At 44.5% G+C, this 20,000-nt stretch overlaps 5 protein-coding genes across 7 annotated transcripts in view; 2 read left to right on the forward strand and 3 right to left on the reverse strand.

Annotated features, from left to right (window-relative positions):
• The window catches only part of dytn (dystrotelin), a 4,394-nt gene extending 3,385 nt beyond the window's left edge, over positions 1–1,009 (reverse strand). The window contains exons 1-4 of the mRNA XM_083684536.1: positions 967–1,009; positions 562–636; positions 142–343; positions 1–24 (exon numbers count right to left, since the gene is read on the reverse strand). The exon at positions 1–24 is cut by the window's left edge and continues 62 nt beyond it. Coding sequence (XP_083540662.1) covers positions 1–24; positions 142–343; positions 562–636; positions 967–985 — 320 coding nt within the window. The 5' untranslated portion in view covers positions 986–1,009. The remainder of the gene's footprint in view (positions 25–141; positions 344–561; positions 637–966) is intronic.
• Positions 1,010–3,623: 2,614 nt separating this feature from the next.
• LOC310814846 (S-geranylgeranyl-glutathione receptor P2RY8-like) lies at positions 3,624–5,012 on the reverse strand (the record flags this gene model as incomplete). The annotated part of the gene is made up of 2 exons (XM_083684384.1): positions 3,624–4,519; positions 4,761–5,012. 2 exons carry the CDS (start codon positions 5,010–5,012, stop codon positions 3,743–3,745), a joined length of 1,029 nt encoding a protein of 342 aa, XP_083540510.1. The 3' UTR covers positions 3,624–3,742.
• Positions 5,013–7,274: 2,262 nt separating this feature from the next.
• LOC310815632 (uncharacterized protein) lies at positions 7,275–9,610 on the reverse strand. 3 transcript variants are annotated; one of them, XM_083685488.1, is made up of 2 exons: positions 9,349–9,610; positions 7,275–8,843 (listed from the first exon to the last, which is right to left on the reverse strand). In XM_083685488.1, the coding sequence occupies exon 2, from the start codon at positions 8,826–8,828 to the stop codon at positions 7,806–7,808; it is 1,023 nt and encodes a 340-aa protein (XP_083541614.1). In that variant the 5' UTR covers positions 8,829–8,843; positions 9,349–9,610; the 3' UTR covers positions 7,275–7,805. The 3 variants fall into 3 exon arrangements, with proteins under 3 accessions (XP_083541614.1, XP_083541613.1, XP_083541612.1); XM_083685487.1 differs by having other exon boundaries at positions 7,275–8,851; XM_083685486.1 differs by lacking the exon at positions 9,349–9,610 and having other exon boundaries at positions 7,275–7,908; positions 8,001–9,298.
• Positions 9,611–10,694: 1,084 nt separating this feature from the next.
• Positions 10,695–12,440, forward strand: LOC310815532 (F-box only protein 36-like; the record flags this gene model as incomplete). Its single annotated transcript, XM_083685351.1, has 4 exons — positions 10,695–10,790; positions 11,130–11,238; positions 11,744–11,916; positions 12,186–12,440. The coding sequence occupies 4 exons, from the start codon at positions 10,695–10,697 to the stop codon at positions 12,369–12,371; spliced, it is 564 nt and encodes a 187-aa protein (XP_083541477.1). The 3' UTR covers positions 12,372–12,440.
• Positions 12,441–16,496: 4,056 nt separating this feature from the next.
• LOC310815397 (uncharacterized protein) overlaps positions 16,497–20,000 on the forward strand; it is a 116,270-nt gene continuing 112,766 nt past the window's right edge. The window contains exon 1 of the mRNA XM_083685144.1: positions 16,497–16,620. Coding sequence (XP_083541270.1) covers positions 16,530–16,620 — 91 coding nt within the window. The 5' untranslated portion in view covers positions 16,497–16,529. The remainder of the gene's footprint in view (positions 16,621–20,000) is intronic.

Consider the following 20,000-nt stretch of genomic DNA (forward strand, 5'->3'; position numbering starts at 1 on the left):
CGTGAGATAGAGTCAGTCTTCTCCCTAGGATAGAAACACACTTTACCTAAGAGATAGTAAACTGTGTGTGTGTGTGTGTGTGTGTGTGTGTGTGTGTGTGTGTGTGTGTGTGTGTGTGTGTGTGTGTGTGTGCTCTCTCACCGGTCAAACAGTATATAGAGAAGTCTGCAAGTCTGTTCTGGAGCCTCTGCCGTCACTTGACCTGGTACATCCTGTAACACGCTTTGGAACATCCTGTTTATACACTGCATCACTTCCTCTTTGCTGATTCGGGCTCCTTGGTCCCAAGCTCCACCAAGGGAACGCAAGGCTGGTAGGAGCTCCTGCAGCGTCACCATGTGCACTGCATCAACACACACACAAACACACACACACACACACACACACACACACACACACACAGACACACACACACACACACACAGCATTGCAGCATCTGAGCATTACAAACAAACACACAAACATTCAGTACACTACAAACACACCTAGAACATTATAAGCATTCATAGCAGTTCACACAGCACACAGACACAGCACACACAGCCCGATGGTAAGACTCACTATGGCAGAGTTTCTGTAGCGATCTGAGCTTCATTGCAGCACGGTACACAGCTGGACGCACCTCATTCAAGCCCTCTGCAAAGAACACACAGAACATGATGGAACGGTGAATGCACAACATAGAACATGGACCATTGAGGTTAGAATGCGCAGCATAGAAGATGGAACATTGAGGTTGGAATACACAGCATAGAAGATGGAACATTGAGGTTGGAATACACAGCACGGAAGATGGAACATTGAGGTTGGAATACACAGCATAGAAGATTGCGCACCTCCCCCGTCTACAGAGATAGACATATCATTTACTCAATGATGAGTAGATGAGTAGGAACAGAATAGAATAAACCATGTCTATACTTTTCTTATGCGATATGGACCTTCAAGTCCTAGTAACAAACTTACCAATGCTATCTAGATCCATGAGGATGTCGCCCTTGTACCTGATGAGTTAAGAGTAGACATTTTTAGACTGTCCACAGTGAAACTAGACATTCAATTTGAATCAAACAAGTAGCCTACATGCAAGTAATAGTGCAGTAATAGGAGGTTATACTTAAACTACAGGCTATCACCGGAAGCCATTTTATGTAACCCTCCTGTCCTGTGGGCTCTCCATAGTTCTCTATTTACATCCAACGCATGTGAAAGTGATATGTAGTGTGTGCCTGTAGTCACACAGTTAAAATGGGTATTAACAAAACAGGATGATGTAAATGTAGGCTACACCAAAGACAGTTTAAAAACTCTGCAGATATACTCAGTGGCTAGTGTTTTTTTTGTTTTAGTTTTTTACACAAATAGAAGATTTCCAAATCATATTACACAATAACCAATCGCCATCACATCCTGAAACTAAAAATGTCTGTGGCTCCACTCATCTGTGGTTATCAACAGATTAAAGGGGCAATTTGGGACTTTTTAAATTTTTTGACTTTTAAATTAAAGATATATAGCCATTGATTCTTGAAGAATAAAACGTATAAATGCCTCATGTACTTAGTTCAACTGTAACCCCATCAGAACCCCACATATAGGTATATTTAAATGTGTTCTCTTTTGATGTTTACAAACTGGATATTGCTGCAATTACATGTAATTTTATACATGCCCATTATATTTGTATAAACTTGACTGTACATGAATATGTTTCAATAATTTCAATTAATTTCTGGAACCACTCTACTCGGCACCACTTCTGGAATGCAGTGAGTTTGAGTCTAGAGTAATGTCTTAGCAAATGTTGCTGGCTCTTTACTGGCGCCATCCAGCTAAAAGTGCATTTGAATTGCATAGGACACATACAATATGTCAACTTTTGTCTTGACTCTGCGCTGGATTGGTCAGATTGGGACAACCCCTTCAAACTTCAATCTCGAAACATTTTCGTTCATTTCACGAAAGCGACAAACAAAGGTAATATATTCTACGCCTGGCTGAGTTCGCTCCAGTCTGTGCTCTCAAACGCTGTAGGTCTATTTTAGCTGATTTTTGGTCTCCCGAAGTCAAAGTAGTTTCCTAGAGTCATTGAGTGTTGAGCTAGATAGCTTTCAGAAACTCAATAAATGTGTACTCACTGGACAGATATCCACCTTGCCCGCCTGTTTCCACCTAGCGAGTTTGACAGTTCAAGTCATGGATCACTGACCGCACTACACATTTATTTTGGCAGGTTTCGCCTCTGGTTACAGTCAAACAAGACACTGACAGCCCCACCAGTTTCCATCGCTTACCATACTGACCGCAACAAGCTACGATGTCTGATTACCAACTGACAAAATGAATATTTCGACTTACCTGGGGAAATGTTTTGTGTAGACACGAGAGCCGGTGTTATTATACCTAGCTGAAAGTGTTATTGGTGTTACCCTTATAAAAAATAAAACCTCGTAAGTGTGGAGAGACAGACCAATACAAACACACACACACACACACACACACACACACACACACACACACACACACACACACACACACACACGCAACGTTGGCTCGAATAACGGTGCATTAATTATGGATAAGGTCAGATACGCGGCTACACTACTAGCTATATCTGTTGTCTGATGCGTAGTTGGGTAGGCCTTCACAGCAATGTTCGAGCAAAAAGAATTCGTTGGAATTTAGGCTATTTGGAGGTACATTTCCTGTACACCTGACTGAGGGGATTAGCTGTGTCTTCCCAAAGCCTATATATCAGGCTAGAGGTCTGGACCTTCGACAAGGTAGTGCACTTCTTGCCATGTTACTGCTCTAGTTCAGGTATACTGACTGTACATACTTTTTTTTTTTTTTTTTTTACTTGACACAGCAACCATCACGCGCTTTCATGATCTATCTAACCTTTCAGGAGTGTTTTTGATTTCAACTGACCACCTGGCACAAAGACCCTCGCCATGACAAGCAGCATTTCTCAGGCATTTTCTCAGTAAGAGACCAGCTCTGGCTGAGATAGAACAGCTGCAGACCAATCGGAAACACACTCAAGAGAAGAAAGAGGTTCTGTACAATAACAAGATATTTCTCACTTCCATACCCAAGAAAACACATACATGCCCAGAGTGGAGTATGTTGTGGCTGATTTGACTGCATGTTCATACCTGAATGTGTGGTGTCAACATGTTGAAGAGGGGAAATGGTACAGATTTATCAATGTTTCTGTCAGTCAACATTTGGGCAAAGTTATGTTGAGCGCAACCAGAGACAGCACCCTCTTCAAAGTAACCAGTAATGTGAAGTGTGTTGGGCCACATAATATATTACATGAGACGATTACAGGAAAAATCATTGGGGTCATGTTGTCTCCAGAGCACACCTGCCCAAAAATTCACACTTTAGAGAAGGTGGACAAGACAAGTCAATTTGATGGAATGTCAGAAGTGCAGTAGAAGGTACACATTGTCCAGCATGGTAAGGATAATCAGTGAGGAAATCACCATAGAGACATAGAGACTCAAAGATTTGAAGATAAACAGTGACAGTTAACACATATTCTTTATGGTACAGAAATAAACATCCCAAAGGCACATGGGGAGCGAACACCATATCTGATCTTATGGGCCTAAAATGTGCTAACTTTCTGGCCATGCTTCTTTTTAAATCAGGGATCCCTTACCCTAGTACTATCCTAACACATACCACGTCTCGTGTATTTGCTCATCAGTTCTTGAACTGTATTTGCTCATCAGTTCTTGCCAGACATCCCATAGTACTCCCTCTCTTCCGGTGGAGCACACCACCGGCAACACCTCCCCAACGCCTTCCACAGGGTCTGCCGAAACTTCATTGAGGCAAAATAGTACACAAACGGGTCGAAGAAGCAGTTAAAACTGTTGATGCTTAGTGCCAGCTTATAGTATGCATACAGGCTCTTGTTCCACAAGCTGGTAGAGACCAAGTGTAGAACCTGGAGCACGAGGGTTGGTAAGTAACAGACCACAAAGCACACGGTTGCCAAGGCAACCGCAGTCCGCGCCCATTCTCTTGACGACGCGTGCCTCTCTTCACCTTCGGTTGCTCTCGCGACCGCCGACCTGCGCAACTGTCTGACCACAGCGATGTAGCAACTGACTAGAACGGTCAACGGCAGCATGTAGAACAACACCAGAATCGCCGCAAAGTAGAGGTAGGACAGAAAGGGGTTGGGAAACAGTTTGCGCGGGATCACGTCGTAACAGGTGGTGATGTTTAATGGACTGATCAACAGGGTGAGGTCAGACTGGAGCAAGGGAGTCTGCGCGAACAGCACGACTGTCCAGATGAGGACACAGACGATGGCGGCTCGGGAGGCGGTGTGCCAGTGTTTGGTGCGTAGCGGGTGCACTACGCCACAGTAGCGCTCAAGTGCAATAACACAGGTGGTGAGGGCTGAGCAGTGCATGTTGCAGTGGAGGGCCGTGGTGGTGACCCTACAGACGGTAGCTCCCCACGTCCAGTCATTCCCCCCCCGGTGGTATAGCACCTGTTTGAGACACACACACAGAGAGAGAGAGAGAGAGAGGTTGGGAGTCATTATAGGGTTATCATCTCAACAAGAAAGGTAGTTTCATTGAACATTTTCTGGAGTTTTGTGATGGATATTTCATGTGATACCAGACTCACCTGTATACAAGGTCTATATGTGGCTCATTGGTAGTGACAGTATCCCAACTCTTGTTTGTCACCTGCAGTGGCAGGTTTGTATCTGTGTGACCTGTACCCACCTGTAGGGGGAGGAAGGCACTGTAGAGCAGGTCTGAGAGCGACAGATTGATGGCGAACACACTGGTGGGGGTTTGCTGTTTGTGGTGGATGCTCATCAGCACCACCAGGGACAGCAGGTTGAATGGGGTACTGCACACAAACACCACCAGGTAGATGATGGGCACAGCCACAGTCATCACTGGGCTGACCAGCATCTCCAGAGTGGCATTACTGACCCCTGTGGCCACCTCTGGTATTGAGTTGTTGCTCATTGTGACTAATCGCAACTGGACCGCAGCAACACAGGGAACTGACCAGAGAGAAGAAATGAAAGAAAGAACTGTTGAGATACATTTACATTTTGTTCTCTAACTATTAACTATTGAGCTAAGTGGGGGAAAAGGGGGCTCTCCTCACAACTCTGTTAGTGTGTTTCTGTGTTTATGAGCAATGGTTAGCCCCCAAACCCCTGCACGATCACTCCGCTCTTCCACCTCGGCTGCCCGCCTGGCACCGCCACCTCTACGTGGATGCAGCGGCCGCGCCACTCCGTTACGGCTTTTCACTGTCCTGGCGCCCCGCTGGTGGAATGAGCTTCCCCCCACTGTCAGGACTGCAGAGTCACTACCGATCTTCCACCGTAGATTGAAAACCCATCTCTTCAGGCTACATTTTAACAGTCCTTCCTAAGACCTCTTCACCACCACTACCCTCCCTATACAAGTTCTCTCCTGTTAATAAATAATAAAAAAAAATAATAATAATTGCCTTCTGGCATTACGACTGCCAATGGCCCCTGGTGTGAGCACTGATTACTTTGTCTTATGATGACTGTTGGATAGATGATTCACTTACTTAAACAAATGTATTTGTTGTAAGTCGCTTTGGATAAAGGCGTCTGCTAAATGCCATAAATGTAATGTAATGAAAGTATGTGTGTGTGGGGGGTGATAAATAAAATAAATTTAAAATAAAAAGTTATTTAAAATATAAAATATAGAAGTTATATATTAATTTGAGATTAAATCAATTAATAACACCTCTAACTTGAATCTGGATACCATAAGATACCATAATCTTTATTAAAATTAAACAACAAAATATATTCCATCACCTGAGGTTGAGGCAGCACAATAAAACAACCATAAAGCTACTTCACCCCATTCTAAACAATTCTACACAAATGTTCACATTTTTGTATGCCAGATAGACTCGAATGAATAGAAATACTACTTAGGGGGCAACCTGTCCTTTGAGTGACATTGATCTCTAAAAGCAACATTCATCACTGAAATGTATTGTTGATGACTTACCTTAATGCTGTTCTTGTGGTACCACTGCCAATGCAGTTAATCTGCTCACCTCAGGAAATGTAGACCAAATGACAAGTTCCTTGCCACCCCCACAATTGCAGACAGTAGGATCTTTCACAAGTAAGCAGAACATTGCACAAAGTTGACACAATGTGAAACTTTTACATCCTCCATTATCTTTAGCCCTGGGTCCCATTGTTCCACCTTTTCTGAGTGCACTTTTGTGTTAGTTCAGTGAAATGGAGGAGAATTGTGACACAGGGCATCTAGCTATTATTCCTATTCATAAAAGGGTCAACCAAGCCTTGCTAGTTTGGTTGAATTTTACGGCAACATAGGGCTGCTTATTATTTGTTGTGTGTGTTGACCAGAGACCTTGATTAGCTGAATCAAGTGTTAGCACTAGGCTGGAACAAAAGCCAGGACCAGGATTGAAGAGCATGGTTTTCACCAAGACATGGTGAAAATGACCTGAGTAGAATACGACAAATACTTCACAGGACCTGTACTGCACAGGAAACCAATGGGTGTCGGTGTTTGTGGACCAGCAACACGTGGTGTGAAATGGCACATTGATAACACCATGATCTTCACAGTTGATAATGGTGACAGAATTACCAATGTAGCTAAGATGAAGCATAGATCAACAGCCTAGATCATCTAAAATGCTCTCACCTGCATTCTGCAGTTTGCTCCTCAGTCGACAGTGCATACAGCTAGTCTAGAACAGCCATCACTGATAATAATATATGTATTATTATATTACACTCACCGGCCACTTTATTAGGTACACCTTGCTGGTACTGGGTTGGACCCCCTTTTGTAGCCCATCTGCTTCAAGGTTCGATGTGTTGTGCGTTCAGAGATGGTCTTCTGCATACCTTGGTTGTAACAAGTGGTTATTTGAGTTACTGTTGCCTTTCTATCATCTTATACCAGTCTGGCCATTCTTCTCTGACCTCTGGCATCAACAAGGCATTTTCGCCCAGAGAACTGCCACTCACTGGATATTTTCTCTTTTTCGGACCATTCTCCAAGGTATGCAGAAGACCATCTCTGAACGCACAACACGTCGAACCTTGAAGCAGATGAGCTACAAAAGGGGGTCCAACCCAGTACTAGCAAGGTGTACCTAATAAAGTGGCCGGTGAGTGTATGTATTTCCACAGCGAAGGAAGGAAACAAACTGAAGTCGGCTAAATTGTGTTTCATATAAATGTATAGGTTTATTTTCCAAAGGGGGGATTGCAGGTAATTAGACATAAAAAAACAAAGGTAGTTTAAAGATGTGTTTATACTATCAATATATCAATAGTTGACACATCCATGACACTGTTTGCAAGTCCACTGTCAATAGTGTAAGACCTGGATTGTATCCAATTACTCCACAGGAAAAGTCAATATAATGAGCTTGTGAGGTAAACTGCTTTCTAAATGATGACGATGTGTGTTGTTGACAGAGCCAGTAGGTACCCAATGCACTGACATTCTAGAATCCATTCCAGGTGTGTTCATAAGCCTAAACACTCTCTCCCCCATCCACCACACCTCATCTTCCCCTCCATCTACACTGATCTGTAAACACAGGACAGGTGAAAGCAATATGAAAAACGCCCACCAGGAAATTGCTTTGACCTGGGTTTTTTTTTGTCGCTTTTATCTGTAAAGCTCATTAACATCCCGTGAGGATGAAGGAAAGGAATCCACTTTAGACGACCCACATACACCCTTACTCCCGCTGGTGGTCCAGTGTCATTCATCAGCATCACTGCCCTTCCCCTTCTCTCCCTCCTCACCCCTGGCGTTGCACCTGTTGAAGTGGCGCCTCATCCCCCGGAGCAGGTCTGAGCTGAACCTGCAGAAGGGGCAGAGGTAAATGCCCTGTTTGTGCTGTAAGCTGATGTGGTTCTGCATGATACTCTCCAGTAGGAAAGCTTTGCCACACACCTTGCATACGAAAGGCTTGGGCACGTCATGTTTAGCTGCGACATGGTGAACGAGGAATCCCTTCTGCCTGGTGAGCCGACCACAGAGCCGGCACTGGAAACGCCCCGCGGCCCCGATGCGTTTGATGTACTTGGACAAGACCTCCTCCTCGTCCTGTTTGCTGTCATTGTTGTTGGTCTGTTGCAGGTCTTCGTCTTCGTCGTCGTTCTCATCGTCGTCATCCTCACTGCCCACTGTCGAGCCTCTCTTTCGTTTGATGGGGTGGCAGGAGGAGTGAGGGTTTTCGTAATCATTTCCTCTTCCCTTCTCTTCCCTCTCTGTCTTGGCTTTGTTAAGAGGAGCAGACTTAGTAGGAGGAATCGGGAAATTATCTCCCTCCTCCTCCTCCTCCTCCTCCTCCTCGTCATCTGCCTTGGACTCTGCCTCCTTCTCTCCAGGCACTGGATTCTCTCCTCCATCCAGAGAGTCCCTCCCATCACCACTGCCCTTGTCCACATCATTGGGAGTAGAGTTCATGCACTCATCTACACTGACTCTACGCTCACACCCTTCCGCCCCTACCTCACCGTCTCCCTCCCCCCTCCCAGAGAAGCAGTGGTTGACCACCAAGTGGTCGTAGAGTTTGGGGAAGTCCTTCGCCGTGTAGAAACAGATATTACAGTGGAACAACTTTGCTGTGCGCTGGTAGAGTATGGCGTTGCCCAGGCGACCAATAGATGTGTCATCGCAGCGGGTGGGGTGGGCGTTGGCAGTGTGGGTGAGGTAGCTGCAATGGCTCTTACACTGGAAGCGGCAGACGGGGCACAGGAGATGGGTGTTCTTGTCCATGACAGCTCCCTCTGGCTGACACGCTAGTAGACAGACAAGAGGTAAAATGGTGGGTTGAATATTGAGGAGTGGGTTGTGTACAACATTACGGTAGACCATTAAGTCATACAGCCTAATGTAATACGATGGGGAACTCTCAGATATGACACACAGTCGGATATAAAAACTGAGATTTCGGATGGAGGATAAGGGGTAGTCAGCTAAGATTTCATGTGAGTGCCAATGAAAGACTATGGGCTTAAAGTCCATGGCCTGTTTGAGACAGTAGGCTAGCAAAACATAAAGTGTTAGTGACTGTTTATACATAGTAGCCATGAAACATACTTGACATCTATTGAGTCTTGTTTCATGGCTATCTTAAGCCTCATATTGCAGTAAAGTGCAATTCATTAAAAATAAAAACATGCACATTAATACAAACCAACTTAAGTCATCAACTAACTCAACGAGTGTGCATCATTCCCACTGAAGACTACACTATCCTGAAAGACATCCGGGTATTAAACAAACAAATACACACCGTTTTAAGATCCTTCTTTTACTGGCTAGAAAAGCTGCACAAAGCAGAGGGCTTCAAACGAGGAGCTATAACCTAGCTACGTTTGTTAAATGACGGAAAAGAAGACACCATAACAACTTTTTTCCACCGTCTAACTACTGACATTTAATGAGATATTCTGCTCATATAGCGACGCATATTGTTACTGTTATTATAAATAAGTCGCTAAAACAGTTTGATACAATCAAAGGTAGCTGCAATGTAGCGCGCCCCAGCTCGCTGTGTTCCCACATCCCCCTCTGCTGTCATTGGTCAAGAGATTGTAGCATGGGCTTATCAGAAGAGACGCACATCCTCCGCTACGGTGCGCCGCTAGAACCATTAACCCTCTACTCACTGGCGATGTTCCAAAATGCGTTCTTGCGCTCCAGCTAGACTAGAGCCTATACCAAGTACGGTTATGCTCTAGAGCGCTGTTTCGTGTGTACAGTCGTTATTTCACGTGAAAAGCCGTCTGTAATATTTCAGCAGGGTCGGCCTCCATTTACATTGGCGTAAGTTTGATTTACGTTATTGACTGAGTTTGCCTGGCACAACAGAATCAATTAATTCCCAAAAGTGCAAACCCCGTCCATCAGTTGGCACTTCAGGCAGGCAAAGTATTTGAAAGTTTTTTCGGCGAAAATATCATAAGGCCCTGTACAGTACACGAGTTGATGTCAAGTCAATAATGCAAATATTAGTAAAAAATAATAAAAAAAAAAAAAAAATGTAATGTTCACACACACACTTATTATTTTCCGGTCATGAAAGACAATAAATTTGTCTAAGTAAGTGAATCATCTATCCATCAGTCATCATAAGAAAAAGTAATCTATGCTAGGACCAGGGGCTATTGGCAGTCACAATGCTAGAAGAAAAGAGGATTTTCTTTTCTTTCTTTTTTTAAAAATGTATTTTCAGGAGATATGCTCCTCCTATCTCTTTGACTATATGAAGTAGGCAACGTAGTTTCATAAAAAACCAGCAAGCATGGGCATTGTTACCTGTTTGTGTAGCCTGTACCACCAAGAGTAAAAAAAAAAAAAAAAAAAAAAAAAAAAAGAGCAGAAAACTGCAACAAGTCAGGGGAAGGTGAAGTGTGAACAGAGGGCATGGTGCCCTGACTCTTGTGGTGAACAAGAAGTACAGAGCATTACATTGGTACACAGACACACACACACACACACACACACACACACACACACACACACACACACACACGCACATTCCTTTGGCACTCACCCTCCTTCGCTCACGTATAAAAGATCATATTAAAAATCTGACCCTGTACTCAGGCCTCAGTGTTTGTGTTGGCTGTGGAGACAATGGCTTCTCTGCTCCCAGAGCGTCTGTGTGAGATCAGTCAGCAAGCTGCACCTCCCAGTAAGGACTACTATCAGCTTACGGTGACCCAGACAGAGGTAAGGACACACAGCTGAGGGGTCAAACCGATGGAAACATGGTGTTTTTAGGTACTGCACTGTTTTATAAAGCATGTGATGTACAGTCTACTATACCCAGTTGATAGGCTATAGCTACTGTACAAGAGGCCATGTGACTCACTCTACATGGTCAACTTCTGCAAGCAAGACCCTGCTTCTTTGATTAGTTGCCCCAGCAGAACAAGGTCTCAAGGGACTTTTAACCAGTGTCTTCTTGCTTGAAGTTTTTTTAATTTAATGTTATATTCAGAGTTGACTCTATACCTCTGTTTTGCAACAGAGAGGGTGTGACCTGTGTGGCTATCTATGGTTCAAAAGATAATTGTCAGGGTTTGGAGAGTTTCCTGTCCTCTACGATGTGAGAATCCACAGCCCATACAGAACAGGAAGTCACACAAAGATTTCCTGCTGAATAACCACACACAAGGTGAGATTTCAATTTCTGTGCACTTATATAGAGAGAGAGCTTTGACAATAGTAGATGCCAATATCAGGCCAATACACCTTATTTAATTAATTAAATTGAGTAAGGGAGGTGCTACTTTAGATATGCCAATAAATCTTTTGGTCATATACAACTGAGCAATCAATCTGTCATATTGCACTTCGTATTGCAAAGTCGGGCCAAGAACAAGTCTGAGCATGAAGCTTGTGAGATAAGCTACACCCATGATTTTTATATCCCCCAACAAGGATATTATTCATTTATAAATAGCTGCCTGATGTTTATTACAGTATAAAACACAACTTTGAATCTCTCATTTTAAATTGTATTAGCTCCAAAGGGCCAGTTGTGTTACTGTTAGGTAGGTGGCTCAATCTGATCACAGGTCACGTGGTGAATGTTTGGTCTTTTGGTGTGTGTGTGTGTGTGTGTGTGTGTGTGTGTGTGTGTGTGTGTGTGTGTGTGTGTGTGTGTGTTCCTATCACAGGTCACATAAAGCGAGTGTTTGGTCCACACACTCTGGAGTATGTGCTGAACCTGTGTCAGCACCGCTATGACTACCTGGTCCGGCTTCATGATTCACTACTCCTGAACATTCTGTCCTTTCTGGATTGGGCAGAGATTCAAAATGTCTCCCAGACCTGCAAGAGGCTCTTGCAGGTAACATGTCATATCTATCTATCTATCTATCTATCTATCTATCTATCTATCTATCTATCTATCTATCTATCTATCTATCTATCTATCTATCTATCTATCTATCTATCTATCTGTCTATCTGTCTATCTATCTATCTATCTGTCTGTCTGTCTGTCTGTCCGTCCGTCCGTCCGTGTCTGTTTATGGCTTTACACTCAGTTATTAATTTGTTTCTCATCTACTCCCACTTACTCTCACCCTCCGACCCCTCTGTCTCGTCTCTACCCCAGCTTTGTTGCAGTGAGGGGTTTTGGGCACGGGGAACGGCGGGGGCAAGGTATGGGGCGAGTAAGGCGTCCATCGAGGGTGTGAGTCCATCCCTCCAGCGCCGCCTAGTGGTGTTCCACAGAAGACAGGTCTTCTCCCGCATGGCACAGCAGCACCAGAGAAAGAGGGGCAGCGTCTGGCACCTCTGAGAGGGAGAGATCTATCTCTGTCTGTCTGTCTGTCTTCCTGTCTGTCTGCCTGCCTGTCTATCATCTACCTACTAATAGTTAACAAGCGAAGACAATAACTGTTAACCCCCTCTTGTCTCTTCATTATTTTAAATCATTTTTGAATTGGCTACCAGTAATGACCAGCAAGTGACGCTATTATGCTGAAACGAGTGGGACTCATAAAGTCCACGAATTCATCCTGTGACACACAGTATGACCACAGTAGAAACTAAGAAAGCAAATATTTGAGCACATTACAATGCAATACAATTACTTCACCAAATAAACTACATTTTTATTAAGTCAATGGTTTCATTGATACATGACGTATGTACAGTATTGCTGTGTGTGCCTTTTCTGTCTTCAATAGAATAAAGAAACATATTGCACCAAATAGACAATGTGTCTCTTATTTGGGCTTTTAAAACAGGTTCGGGAAAAAATATGTGATCTGATACACATCAGAGAAAAAAACCGGAGAAACGACTCCTGGCCTGTTCACAAAAAAACATGGAATACATTTGTCTCGCTTGGAGTCATGGTAACCCTAGTTACCCCAAAACAACAACATCAGTATCTCAAATCTAAAAGACAAATCGAACACTGTAACACTACCCCGATGGATGTCCCATTAGTTAACGTTTTTTTGGCTTTTCTAACAAAACTGATAGCTAGCATTCGAGAAATGCTAGCAAGCTAACACAGTTTTTTATCACTTGTATCAGATACAATTACATAATCAGCCCTATTTATTTCTACAGTGTGGTGTGGAACACAACAGTATAGCGGAAAAGTTCGCCGTAGTAATTAACTTTCAGCTTGTCTAAGTGCTCGTGTCCTTTCTTACCATCGAAAGCTAATGACATGGCAAAATGGGGATGCTGTTGTTGGTTTATCATGTTAGAGAGCCCATTCAAGCCCTAGGCATAGCTGTAATGAAGATTTATTCCCTGGAGACGCAGTGTGCCTGTTTGTGTGTGTGTTTGTTTGACACACACACACACACACACACACACACACACGCACACGCACACGCACACGCACACACGCACGCACACACACACACACACACACACACACACACACACACACACACACACACACACACCTCACCGCAGTTATCAGCTCAGAGATCAGCTCTGTTGCCATGGGGAGAGAACCTTTAGAGCATCAAATGGCCACAAAATGAGGGAATTTAATGATCTACTTCAGAATACATAAAAAACCCACAATGAACAGCACAGACAGAACCCATAAAAGCAATGTTTTGATCCCATTTGACATGAATGTACAGAAACAGAATGAACTGAAGACATAATCACTTAAAGCAATGTTGGCCCGACATGAGTCACTTATCACCACTATCCGTCAAAACTAGACCTGTGCAGTCCATATCTGCATCTGAGGTCAGAACCAACCAGACCCCTGTGGGCCGATCCTATTAGTGCAGCTGTGTGGGTTCCTGTGAGACAAACAAAGAACAATTGACACTGCTCTGCTCTCCCTCTCTCTCTCTCTGTCTCTCTCTCTCTCTCTCTCTCTCTACTCTCTCCCTCTCTTTCTCTCTCTCTCTCTCTCTCTCTTTCTCTCTCTCTCTCTCTGTCTCTCTCTCTCTCTCTCTCTCTCTCTCTCTCTCTCTCTCTCTCTCTCTCTCTCTCTCTCTCCCTCTCCCCATGGGTCTGCTCTTCTGGAGGCATGAATGATAATAGTGAGTTCTAATATGAGTGGGGTGCCATGTCTGGCAGAATGTGTGTGCGTGTGTGCGTGTGCGTGTGTGTGTGTGTGTGTGTGTGTGTGTGTGTGTGTGTGTGTGTGTGTGTGTGTGTGTGTGTGTGTGTGTAGGCTCTGTCTGTTTTAGAGCATGGTTGCAGATGATGACCTCTTAATCTCGCGTGGGAGCATGTGCACTCATGATATTCTAAAGGCATGGAGTGGGTGTGATAATACTGGATATTGTACAGGTCGCCTGGCATTTTGAGCACCATCTTTTATAAAAACATGAATAAAGACAGATGGTCAGGCCATAGCCATTGAAACAAAAACCTGATGAAGCAGGGGTTAAGATACAGGGCACTGCCTCTTGTGCTATAAAGGGCCAGACAGGGACTGTATGCTTTCATAAAGGGGAGGCACACATCTCTAATAGATATAATCTCTCTATAATAGAATAGAGAGACAGGGGTTGAATGAAAAGTCTTCCCCTTCCATGGGTTTTGAGAAGTGTAGAGCCACTAATGCAAAATGACTATCGTGCATGGGCCTATATGAGAAAAGATTCAGGGAATAAGATGCTTTCTTGTTTCCTTTTCCAAAAGAAAATGTTAATTGACAGAGAGGGTTATCAAATAGATGATCAATTAGAAACTTTACCTATCATAGTAGTCACCTGGCTGGCTTGCCAAATCTTTAATCACCATAGCTGTATTTCTCTTGCCCACAGCTGTTTAGTACATTAGCATGACCTCAGAGACTGAGATAGTACTTTTAATTCGGTACAGTGAGCTCTGTCTAAAACATCTACAGCAGCATTTTTGCACCCAATTACAATTCAGCCTACCTTGCTGATCAGCTCTAGCGCGCCCCATAGAGGACAATTATCAAGGATTCGCAGCACAGCAAGTTGACAGCACACTAGCGCTGTTTCAGAAACACATGGTGGTCAGACTGATGCGTGGACCAGGTCAGCACCCTGAGTGCAAAGCCAACTAAACTTTCACATGGTAGACACTCTCTCTCTCTCTCTCTGTCTCTCTCTCTCTCTCTCTCACACACACACACACACACACACACACACACACACACACACACACACACACACACACACACACAAGAGGGAACAGGTGAATGTAAGGTGAGAGACCTATGCCTACTTTTATCATTTGAGGAACAGCTGCTCCAGAGTGCCCCTCATCCCCTTCTCTCTGTCTCTCTCTCTCTCTCTCTCTCTCTCTGTCTCTCTCTCTTCTCTCGTGCTGCCAAAGGCAGACGAATCTGGACCACTGCAATGGAGGAGTCCAATCTCAGTTTAGAACTAGCGTAACGGAGACGGTAATGCGAGGAGAGAGCGAGTCCTATGTCATGCCCACAGGCTACTGTATCCATCCGGTCAGTGACGATATCTCGGACTTCTTTTACTGAATTTGTTGAGGAACGACTAGATCGTCGGTGACGAAGTGGGAGCCACGTGCCCACGTAATGCAAAGACGATCTTTCGGTTCGACCCCTCCTCCCTCTCCCTCCTCCCTCTCCTACCTCCAGCACAGGGTGGCTACGGGAACCACGCGCACACATTTCTACCGGATGCGTTATACTTTTGGGAGAAGGGCCAGAGTCAGCTTCTTTGCATCAACAAGGTGATGAGGAGAGGAAAAGAATAGAGAGAAACAGAAAAAACTGAAACCGACCCACAAGACCAGCAGCAGCTCTGCGCATTGGGTCCCTATCTGAGAAACATGGATTATTAACAACCGTGGGCGCTATAGGTTATGAAATATTAAACAAATTTTAAGGACGCTGGAAGGGAGGTATTGGGAATTGATTCCTGCTGTGATTTACTGTAGGCCTAAGAGCGTTACCACACCAACGTGACGACGCGAATGGATTTGGATTTGGGCTCTCCAATATGCGCCTTTCGGTAGGAGCCTCCGCTGCAGTGTTGGTTTAAGGATGCTACCTCTACCGGCTTGTTAACAGACGGACTGAACCGACACTCACTCTCACCCCGGTAACGAACGAACTAATATGCGATGTTTTTTTGTCCAGAAATCCCCTGCGTATCGCCGTCTAAACGCTAGCACCGCATGTCTGTCTGCTGCACCGATCCCCCCGTGCGGCAGATGCGATCTAAAGAGTGTATTTGGGCTTCTGACGCGCCGGACAGGCGGCAGCAGTGTTACCGCTAAGGAGCAGCAAGCGGAAATAACTGCAACCGTCGCCTTCATCCTGAGGTATAACGACGCGTTTCTGCAGTTAAGCACCAACGCGGAAGAACCAGGGATTCTCCTGTTCTGTTCTATGGTGCAGCTACTCGGGCCGAGCCGCCGAACTGAGCCTAACGGGACCGGGCTGTTATGCAAGCGAGGGGAGCGAGTCCCCATGAGGGTGTCTAGGCTGCTGGAGCGCTCCTCGACCAAATCCATGAGGTTTCTTTGGAACATTTTCAGCAAAGGATCGCATATGCTGCAGTGTCTTTGTGGCAAGAGTCTCAAGAAAAACAAGAACCCAACTGGTGAGTGAGAGTGAGTGAGTGAGTGAGAGACAGAGAGAGAGGGGGGGGGGGGGACCCCTGTGTATGTGTGTGTGTGTGTGTGTGTGTGTGTGTGTGTGTGTGTGTGTGTGTGTGTGTGTGTGTGTGTGTGTGTGTGTGTGCGTGTTTCCCCCCGAGACTGCACTGTTAGGTGCTTATGGTTGCTGGTGTATTGGATGGATCTGCAATCGCAGTTGTGCAGCAAGTGAGAGCGGAGGGGTGAGGGAGGAGAGAAGGGGGGGATAACTTATTCGCGCATAGCTCGCTACTGATACGGCTGCTCCTGCTGTGTGTGTGTGTGTGTGTGTGTGTGTGTGTGTGTGTGTGTGTGCGTGCGTGCGTGCGTGTGTGTGTGTGTGTGTGTGTGTGTGAGAGAGAGAGAGAGAGAGGGAGAGAGAGGGAGGGAGGGATGGGGGGTAGAGAAAGAGAGAGAGAGGGGGGGGGGTGTAGAGAGAGAGGCGCAGCAAAGAAAATACATCGAAACAAAAGCCCCCAACCTTAGCATTTGATATTTAGCTCTAACTTTTTTTTGTTTGATTGTTGGGCCTCTCATACTGTTTGCATGCAGACAAGACAGTAGTCAGGTTGCGGCTTTTTCGTTGTGGTGGGCATATGCCTGCATCCCTGTATGTTTTGACTGTTCTGGTTTGTATCACTGCAGTAAAACACTTCTGCAACATTACTATCAATGGGCAGAGCACTGAAGCTGGCTGCGGCCTCACTCTAAATGCTGTCTGCACTCGAAGTGGACATCTATCTGTTGATTCTGACATCCTCAGTTCAACGCTTTGATTGTAAAGTGACAATCAGACATTCCACAGCATGTTTCGCAGCTTTACATGTATTTAAAGGCCTATATAGCCGATATTAGGCTACAAAAACACGTTAGCCTATCCACCATGAGACAGCTCGGGTGAAGGAATGCAACATCTGCGCTAAACCAACGAGACATAGCCAATGCGTAAATCTCTGTTTTTATAAGTGAGGTTTCGGAGTCCAAATGTTGTTTATTAAGTAGAAGGCTGAATGGATTGCAAGACACTGCCAGACTGTCTGTGAGTTGATGTGTCGGGTAGCAGACAGACATGCAGTCTGATCCTCTCTGTCCCCTGTTCCTCGTCTCTCACACTGCGGTGTGATAGATCACAACTACTTAAGCCCCGCTGCTGACACCGCAAGATTGACAAGTTTGAGAGAGAAAGCGTTTTAATATACCGCCCATCCGTCACAGATGGCCTGCACCTTGTTTGCCTGAATGAAAACACGGAGGAGGCAAATAAATACAGGCTCCCGTGACGCATTCAAACGCATAGGGAGTGTGTGTTTAGAAAGGGTTTGCGGTGATGAAGGAGCCAGTTAGTTATTCTGAACCTCCGGTAGCCAGCAATATACAGTAGACTACATTGCAAACTTCCACGTCTTATTATTAGGCCTACTGTGACGAACAATTAATTTAAAAAAGTTCCAACATTTTACATTTCAACGCAACTGACACTGATTGATAGGACCGGCCGCTCAAATCCACCAACTCTGTATCCTAAGCTGACTGTATTTAAAAATAGTGCATGTGTTGCTTTCAGCCTTATCGGCCAAATACTCCATCAAGCAATAACTTGCTTTCCCTTCTAGGCCTATGTTGTCTATTAATGACGATGATGATTATGACGATGACGATGATGATGATGATGATGATGATGAAATTCAACACATTTTCAGACTACATCTAACCTGTTGCATTGAAGTTCAGTGAAGTGTCAGAGGAGACATTCCTCATGTACTGAGGCGTCAGTCCTAGCAGATGGTTCTTATGTAACAGCCTTGCTATGCCTATGACTGGCTTGTCTGTGCTAGGCTACCACATGGATTCAACAGCTTGTGTTTGTTATTTGTGTTATTTCGTGTGTGTGTGTGTGTGTGTGTGTGTGTGTGTGTGTCTGTTATAAACGTGTGCGTTTATGTCCATGTTTATTGTTTGTATGTGTGTGTGTGTGTGTGTGTGTGTGTGTGTGTGTGTGTGTGTGTGTGTGTGTGTGTGTGTGTGTGTGTGTGGTGAAACCAGCTACTAAGGACAAGTGTTCCACTAACCAGTCGCTATCCGTGGTTCTGAAAATGGTCATCTGAACTCTGGTGCTGAATGGACAGCTCCTTGTGAGGATTATAGAAGGGGGTGAGGTGGTATATGCTAATATTGATGGCATCTGTCCAATGTTAGCATTCAATGTGTGCACGCCATGGGCTCCTATTTGCTTCTGCTAAACAATGGCGCGCAGCACTAAAACCATGCGCAAAGACCGTCTTGGTAATTTGGTGACACCTCCAAGGTGCGTCTGCTCCGACCAACACAAACTTAGCACTAATTTAGGCGGGGCAGTAAATGGGAGTGTTGGTGGACTTGTCAAGGGGAGTGGGCAAATAATACATTTTACATAAAATAATTACCAATAGGCGAAAATAGACATTTGACCATAACGGGAATAGCAGTTTGCCTGCGGGGGATAATAATCCCTCATACCACAAACAGGCCTACATCCTATATAAATATGTGTAAGTAGTGTATACTCTCGCTTCATTAAATTATGTAAGCTATATTTCCTAAAACATCGAACGACCAATGTTGCATACATACGATCGCCTCCGCGATAATAACCATACAGTCCTGACTGCGTTTACAGAGAGGAAACCAAAAGGTAAATGAATAACAATAATAAAATGCATTTAGCCATCTAGATTACACAAAAGTGTCGTTATGGTTATGACTGGGGTTGTGAGAGAGATAAAGGAGAATTGCCTATTTATTTTGATGATGCAAATTATAAAAAGCATGAGAAAAGTCTTAATTAAAAAGGTTCATTAAACCGTTACAGCGTTTGAGACTCGCAGCAATTGTTGAGTGATATTATATTGTAGACACTAAATTCGTTGCCTACAACGGTAAGTATGGTCATGTTATTTGACAAAATGATTGATGATAAATGATTATCCATTCCAACATTCGCGGTGAAATCCTGATTGGCGAGGACAATTGACATCTTATTGTCAATGTCATATTCAATTATCCCCACCCACTCATTGCCGAAGATCTGCCCTCCGCCTCTACGGTAACTCAAACTTTGCTGAACGAAATTACCAACATATTAACTAAAACATTGTGGTGCGCAGCTTACTTTTAGCAGAAGCAGATTGGAACCCATCATGTACGGTATGTCAATGGTGCACATACAAACACTCTACTGTTGCATTGTTCGGTCGCTGTCCGTGGTGCTGAAGACCTCTATTAGAACTTTGATAGGAGAGAAAAGACACATACTTTTGTAGTGACAAACCCTGGTCCATGCTAGCTTTTGTTGATGCTAGCCCACGTC

The sequence above is a fragment of the Argentina silus genome, assembly GCF_951799395.1.
Source record: "Argentina silus genome assembly, chromosome: 14".
Taxonomy (NCBI): Eukaryota; Metazoa; Chordata; class Actinopteri; order Argentiniformes; family Argentinidae; genus Argentina; species Argentina silus.